The sequence below is a fragment of the Motacilla alba genome, chromosome 2 (assembly GCF_015832195.1).
Source record: "Motacilla alba alba isolate MOTALB_02 chromosome 2, Motacilla_alba_V1.0_pri, whole genome shotgun sequence".
NCBI classification, from domain to species: Eukaryota; Metazoa; Chordata; class Aves; order Passeriformes; family Motacillidae; genus Motacilla; species Motacilla alba.
The window spans coordinates 80,008,599-80,016,677 of NC_052017.1; the positions used below are offsets into that span (position 1 = coordinate 80,008,599).

At 38.2% G+C, this 8,079-nt stretch overlaps 1 protein-coding gene across 8 annotated transcripts in view; it reads left to right on the top strand.

Moving 5' to 3' along the window:
- The window catches only part of CTNND2 (catenin delta 2), a 640,288-nt gene extending 632,532 nt beyond the window's left edge, over nt 1–7,756 (top strand). For all 8 annotated transcript variants that reach the window (XM_038129852.1, XM_038129853.1, XM_038129848.1 and 5 more), the window contains 2 exons: nt 3,985–4,058; nt 5,407–7,756. In XM_038129852.1, the coding sequence (XP_037985780.1) occupies nt 3,985–4,058; nt 5,407–5,667 (335 nt within the window). In that variant the 3' untranslated portion in view covers nt 5,668–7,756. The remainder of the gene's footprint in view (nt 1–3,984; nt 4,059–5,406) is intronic.
- The last annotated feature ends 323 nt before the right edge of the window (nt 7,757–8,079 follow it).

An 8,079-nucleotide genomic window follows, 5' to 3' on the forward strand; every position in this document is an offset into this window, starting at 1 on the left:
TGTGAGGTACAGAAGCATTTTACTTTACTGTGTTGAACTATTTTTTTTTTAAATGGAGACCTGCTGCTAATAGCAGAAAAAGCAGGTTGTGTGATACCAGATGAGGATGACTACCTGTCCAGCTGAGATGTCCTTTCTTACTATCACTTTGTGTTCCTGAGGGCAAAAGGCTAGCATCTTGTTATTCCAAAGTGTCTGTAAATGTGTTCAGAATAAGCACTTCTAAGAGCTGAAAGCTGAATGTTAAACCATGAACCGAGTGACTGGGATATATGGGGATGAATTTGGTCAATGACATCTTTGTCACATAAACCACTGATTAACATAATTTTCAATTTTAGTCATCTTTTAAAAAAACTGCTATAGGGAACTGTGTGACTTCTTTTTTAACCAGTATCACCTAGAAGACTGAACAGAAGGGAGAAAGACAGGTGTTTTTCTGTAATGTCCTGTATGCAATTGAACCTCAAAGTACTGCAGGTTGATCATAGTATTCATTTTAGAATGCTCACAATTTTACCTACCAGAAAGTGCCTCCCCAGTATTATCATGTACTGATGTTTAGAGACTGCATAAAATACGCACATGAACACACACACTGATCACTCCTCTATTAATTTAATTTTCAGCTAGTTCTCACGTCTCTGTGAAGAAATGTGGCTGCGGAAATATCTCTGTTTCTTACTCCTCTCACTCCTTTCCCTTCTCTTCCCACTTTTATTTTAAAAAATATTTCATTGACATTCTATTTGTTTTACAATTTTTAATGATGGTAAATATACAATATTATCAGGAAAATTTTGATATTAACCACACAATATCTGTCCATTCATCTAGCTCATTCTCTCCTTTCTTGTATATTTGTCCTCTGCTTTTGGACAGCAAAAGTCAACTGCTCACTGAAACATGGCAGAGTGGGAATGGAGTTCCCAGGGATTCCTCCTGCATGTTCAGAAGCAGGTACTGGAGCAGGGCTACATTCACTACTAGCAGCTACATTGCTTGACTTATATTTCTGTCAGAATCAGAATTACCTCAACCTCCAAGCTAGCCTAAGCCAAGATTTCTTATTCTTGAACTCCTGGCATTTATTTTCAAGCATTTTACATATCATTGTTTTTGTTGCTTTAAGAAAAGATTACTAAGGATTTGAGGGGTTTTTGTTTTTAAACTTTGGAATTTGTTTTCCCATCACTGGATTGAAATCAGCAACACAGAGCTTGCAACTATTTTCATAAGCAGAAATTATCCATTTTCCATTGCAGGATATGTGGTCCAAGAGACCGTAAAATTTCAGTCTGGTATGTGACATTTGTGAGCACATCAGTGCAAATGTCACAGTAGTGCACTGGACAGCTACACACCAACTCCGAACTATTTCTAGGTTTATAATAGTCATGGCTAATAGCAGCACATATGTACCACATGTCTTTTTATATCTCAGTATGGAAAGGTCATGACCTCCCTCCTAATGTCTAGTTGCCTGAAGGAACAACATCCAAATTAGCATGTGTCCAGTTTTCTATTTTTCATCAGATTCTTCATAATACCCTCAGTTGCACCTTGTACCAGTCTTTTGCTCTTGACATCAAACAACCACGAACAGCACTGACCTGTCTGAACTCAGTATGTCCAGTCATGTCTGACTAGAAACTCACATGCATGAAACTTCAATCCCATTTATCTTGGCACATATGTTCATAAAAGCAAAATGGTTACAAGAAGTTCTTCCTCCATCTATGACAGTCCAATACATTGAATATCACTTTAATGTTTTTTCAAGAACTAGGGCTTCACAAAATGGAAATCTGAAACAGTTGAGTATCTTTAGATCTTGAGAAGAGGAATTTGTATAACAAAACTTCTTCTGGCATTTTGTGGGACAAGCAAGAAAATCAGAACAACAGCATTAAAAAGATGATATCAAGGAAAGATCTGGCAGCTGTACTACTGAGAGTCATATTGTCATGAGATGCACCATAAAGAGCAATGTTGATGCAAACTTCTCCAATACCAAAGACTCATCAGGAGGGGTATTTTCAAACACTACAGTAAAGGCTGCAGCTGGAATAAAAAGAAACCCACTGAAATAAGAGTCAAGTTTCAAAATTCCCTTAAGTGACAAAATTTAACCTGAACAGTGAGAACTTCTGCAGATCATTGTAGAGGCATTAATGTTGACAACCAAAGAAAACTACCCAAGCACTAGTTTCCATCATTTCACCTGTTTCTATCTGTTACAGCCTATTGGCATACAGGTAGAATTAAGAGTATCTAGCACTAGAGGAGCACAACCAGCATCTGTCACTAGAGTTCATATTCTTGCCACCTTAAAAAATGGGGTCATTCTGCACTTGGAGACCTCCATGGCTCTTCTCCATTTCCTACACAGGGCTCTGCGCTTTCTTAGTTATTGCATCCAGCTCCTCAAAGAACAAGAGGAGTTTCACCCCTATCAGTTAATGGTTGTGAAATGAAAAGTCTATTTTTCCAGCTGTTAGAGCTCATCAAGCCACAATATAAGCTCTGTCTTTATCCTGTTTTCACAAACATAGTGCAGATCTTCAAGAAAAACCATCTGAGATCTGTAAAGCAGCAACATGGAGCGGTGCATCAAACTGACAGAAATTATACCCCTGCATGGAACCCATGGCAGATGGGACAACCAGAATTTATGTATTCCAGTCAGCTTTGGCTGAAGGCCATGCCATTCCTTTCTCCAGAAAGTGTGCTGTGGTGAGAGGAAAGGTAGAGGAAGTTTCCCATGCAGATGTCCATGCTTGCCCATTGCCAAAGGAAGAAAGAATGCTTACATCTTCGGTAATGTGGTTCTTCCTAGTGATGTGACTAGCATGGATCCCGTGTCCAGCTTTCAGCTTGGATGCCCAGCGCTTGCTGTCACAAGTTTTGAGCTGTGAAAGTATTAAAAGCCACTCTTGGTGCCTCCAGGTTTTATGCCATTGCACAGAGTCCTGAGAGTAGTCACGAGCCATGTGTTTCAGTTCCACTCATGACTCTGATTCACAGCTACTCAATTTTTATTTTCAGGCCTGTTCTTTTATAGTAAGAGTCCTCACAACAGCATTCAATCATTGGTTAGAATGTCTGGAAAGTTAATAATGCATGAAAAGTGTGCAGCAGCCACACAAAATGCTGCATTCATAGTCTTACAAATATGAGAAGTAACTATAATCTTTCAAGTCCTACCAGCAAACTAAGCTTCAGCTACACTGCCAAGTCAGAGGGATCAGTGGAGTCAGCTTTGCAAGGAAAATCTTTTGCTTTTCATTTGGGGTTTTTTGGGATGGGGTTGGAAATAAATTTTTGCAAGACTGTTTATAATCCTCCTTCTCTTTAGAAATACTTCCAGTTTCAAACTCATAGCTCAGTTTTGTCTGTGCATTTGAGTAGTAGGACATCTGAGAAGAAAATGACAGCAGTGATGGCAGTTGTGTATTTGAGACTATCTTGGCCAGACCTCTTCAGTATAACTGCATATTACTTTTTGCATAACTTGTTAGTCACTTATGCTTATCACTTTATGCTGGAATGATTTCATGATAAAGCAAAATGCGTGTAGGATTAATAATCCACATTGTCCCACTGAAGCGAAAGAACTGAAATGTTCCTTAATCTCAATATTTACAGCTGCTGTTTGTCTCATGTGTTACATAAGCCCATCTATAACCTGAAATTTATTATTGAATGCTAGCTTTATTTGAAATTATTTTGTTGATGCATATAAGAAGTGCACAAGATTGTTATGAACATGACATGGAGCCTGTTACCATTAATAAATGAATACCAAAGAGACATATGTACACCAAAGCAAAGATGATGACCGTTCAGTGGGAGGAAAAGCCTGCAGATGCTTTTAAAGACTTTGGTGTGTGGGAAACTGGCTTTGTATGATGTATTTAATGAAGAATTCACTTTGAGGCCAAAGAGGTATGTTTGGTAAACCTGCTTTTTCTCTTTCTGCAGCTCAGAACACTGGAATCTCAACTTTGTACAGGAATTCGTATGGTGCACCTGCTGAAGATATCAAACATAACCAGGTAAGTACAGAGATTAAAATGTTACTGTTCCAGGTAGCAAAAGATCATGGAAATGGGAAAAAATACCAGACATTTAAAAACCTCACAAATAAACAGATTGCCTCATGTAAAATTTTACTCCTATGTCCAAAAAAACACCCGTGTTTGAATATGGAAAATGAAATGGGGTCCTGAAGGCCAGTTATTTTTTGATAGCAGTTCTAGAAATAGAAACTAGAAACTGGAGTAGTTGCACTCCTTTGTGCAGTTGTAATATCAGGCCGAAACTTTTAAGATCACTTTTGTGGGACTGCTAAAAGTGGTGAACTTAGACAGCCTTTCTCAATCCCTGCATAGAGTGCAATGCAAATATTTGTTTGGAACAAATGTCATGGAGTTTGGGCCACAGCAGTGCGACTGTTCCTGCCATCTTGAGGGAGCATCACTAATATGTGCAGAGCAGTAGGATCCACAAAGTGTTCTCGCATCGGTGTCTGAGCATCAGTATTCCTAGTGATGACCATCTGAGGAATGACAGGCTACCTCATTTTGCAGTCACAAAGTCTGCCACCTTACAGAGGTGGCCTGAAGCAGAAGATGGTCTTCTAGGATAGTCAGCATGTGTTTATACGTTTCAGATGTCAGTAAAGTCCCGACTATTAAATCAGAGATCCACTAGGGATGTCTGAAAAAAAGCATGGCAACCTAAGGTTAGAGGACCGTCTGAGATTTATTTTTCTGCTTATCAAAAACATTCCAGCTTCAAGGTACCAACAACACAACATTGTCAAAATGAAGTGTTGAGGAGGTGTTAAGATGCTTCTGCTTAACAGTAGCAGAAGAACCCATTTCAGGGTACTTTTCTCATGTCCGTGCCCTGAAGACTGAATGGTTTTTAAGGATCTGGTGTCACCTCTTCCCTTAAATCTCACTTCAGTCAAAGGCAACTACAAAATGTTTAGCATTTTTGGAGTGTAACTTTATTACATTCAAATTCTTCAAGGCTGAGTTTTGGTCACCAATATTTGCATTATACATCTGCAAGTTACATACAGACTGTAGTTATGAAAGTGAAATATAAGCTATGCTGCATGAACTGCTTTTGACATAAACCAGCATCTTTTGCAGCAATAATAATAAATAATAAATGTATATGATAATGACAATGCTACTAAATAAATGTAAAAACTAAAACGACAAGGCAGAGCTGTGGAATTATTTCACTATTAAAGCAGTGCTTTGAGCAGAAGTTAAGATAATGCAAAATTTTGTATTTTTAGCATGAGAAACATGAGATTTACTCCTTCCATGCTTATTGTTGCCTACAACAAGTTGTATCTAACAAGCTGTGGGTATTGCTGTCTTTCAGGTTTCAACACAGCCAGTTCCACAGGAGCCCAGCAGAAAAGATTATGAACCATATCAGTCATTTCAGAATTCAACAAGAAACTATGACGAGTCCTTCTTTGAGGACCAAGTGCATCATCGTCCACCTGCAAGCGAATACAACATGCACCTGGGACTAAAGTCAACTGGCAACTACGTCGACTTCTACTCAGCTGCTCGTCCCTATAGTGAACTTAACTATGAAACAAGCCACTATCCAGCCTCTCCCGACTCCTGGGTTTGAGACTTGGGCAGATACAAAAGCTCCAGGAACTGTGCATGTGCATGCATACCACGAGACATTTTTTTTCCTGCAAATTTAGTTTGTTAAAGCCTGTTCCATAGGAAGGCACAGATAACCAGTATGGAAAAAATTCAGAGATTTTTTTAGAAGGCTAAAAGATATGAAAGCTAAACCTGGGAGTAATTAGAAAGAAATATATATATACATATATATTTTACAGTGTGGGGCAACTTTACTGTTGGCCTGTAGAGTTTAAAGTTCAGTGCTGTATATTGAACGTGGCTGAAGGAAGGAGGAAGAACATGACAGTGGATCTGGGTCAAGAGTTAAGCACAAGTTACTGAGCAGCGTACATACTTTATGGGGAACAGCTTCTCACACCTTGTTTAATATCCTCATTCATTGTGAATCTAGGCTTCAAGTTGCATTTGGGGTTTCCTCTGTACAGCAAGATGTTTCTTGCCTTTTGTTAATGCATTGTTGTAAAGTATTTGATGTACATTACAGATAAAAAAAAAAGGTGCATTGTGTATATTACACCAATGCCACAGTGTTTCTTCATCTATGGTTCTAAATATTGCTTCAATTTCAAATTTTGAAAGATGTATGAATTTCCAGGTTTTTGTTTTCTTTTCCCCGGTGCGTTTTAACAAAAAAAAATTCAAAAAAATCAAAAAAACAAAAAGGAATATTTAGCAGTATTGTTTGTTCTGATATGTGACTTTGTTTGTGGCAACTCAAAAAAAGGCATTCAGCAGTTTCTGACAATTAACATTCATCATTCCACACTCCTTGTCAACAAAGTGCTTTTTCACTGCCTAAAATTTTAGATGTAGATATTTGAAATAGATTTTTTTCATTTATACCAGTTTTCTTTATGATGATACAGTGTTAAAAGAAAATAAATTACAATTGATCTGTCATCCATATTTGCTAAGAATGTCTATTTCCAAGAACCTACCATACAAATACACATTCTTGCTCGTGTGTGTTCACGTATGCATAGTAGTCCGTGTGCGTGTTTGAGTGTGTGTGTTTGTGTGGCGTAAGACTTCTTCTCATCCAATGTTCTCCTTGTTAAGCTTCAATTTTTGTTTGATTTTTCAGTTCTTTTAAACAGTGGAAACTCCAGTATGTGCTTTCTCTTACTCACTTCCGTAACCATCAGTAGCAATTCAACATTGCTAGGCCACATGCTCACAAAAGAAGGGGTAGCTGATTTTTTATTACCAACGCCATCACCCTTAGGTGCCATTTCCTTTAAAATAACATCTTTTGATCTCCTCTTAAGGAAATTTGATTACTCTCCAGCCACCAACCAGTAAGTGCTCAAGGAAGGCAGAGTTTGATCTTGCCATCTCCCTGAGGGAATGAAAAACTGAGACCCATCAGACTTTAATCTGGACTCTCCAAACTCTTCAGAGTACAGAAGGGTCCAATTCTTGAACCATTAGGACAATCATTTATTTTAACTCATACCAAAAATAAAACCCAACACCCAGAACACATTCCTCAAATATGATAATAAAGACCATTTCTGTGCATTTAAAGTGAATTTCTAAAAAATGTAAGGGACAGAGAAATTTTTTTTTTTTAATTTTAAAAGTAAACAACAGCTACATAGGCTAGGAGGCCAGAAGAGCTGGCATATTCATCTTAGCTCTTGTAATGCTGGAAGGAAAAAAAAGAAGCATTTCTTCATTTCTGTGATTCAGGCAACAAACAGTTCAGCGTACAGTTTTCAGAGCATAAGACCCACCACTAATGGAGTAGTTGTAAATTGCTTAAATTGCCAATAAGGAATTTGTTTTAGGTTGCAAACATTTCTGTGGTTAGTCACTGTAATAGTTTTAACATCACCTGGCACACTTCTGGCTGTGCCCAGGGGGAGAAGTCTCTCACAAGTCATCACCTGCTCTATAGGACGCAGCCCAAGTAGTTCATGCAGGCAGGTATTGTGATTTAGAATTGGTTTATTGGTAATCTAGGACTATAGTTTAATCTTTTGGGCAGCTTTTCCCAGTGTACGATATGTAACCTTTGCTCTTTGTAGTAAACAAGGGGGAAAAAATAGCATGCAAAAAAATTTTTAAAAAATTTCAGAAAGGGTGGGTGGGAGGGGCACAGTGGGCCAGATGTATAGTGAGGTAGATAAAAATACTATTCATAGTTTTGGACACAGGTTGTTTATATTTTATTTATTACATTGATTTTAATAAGTGACATTTGCAGTGCTCTTTTGAACAAAGCACATTTTCAGTATAAAACCTTTTTTTTAATAAAGAATGTCACTCGCAACTGGAAGTTCTTCCTGACTGCCTGACAAACAGCAGGCTGGTGCAACTCTCCAGGCACAGGTTTGCCAACAGGCCGAGGGGATGCATCGTTCTGTTTGAAGTTCTTAGGACAGGA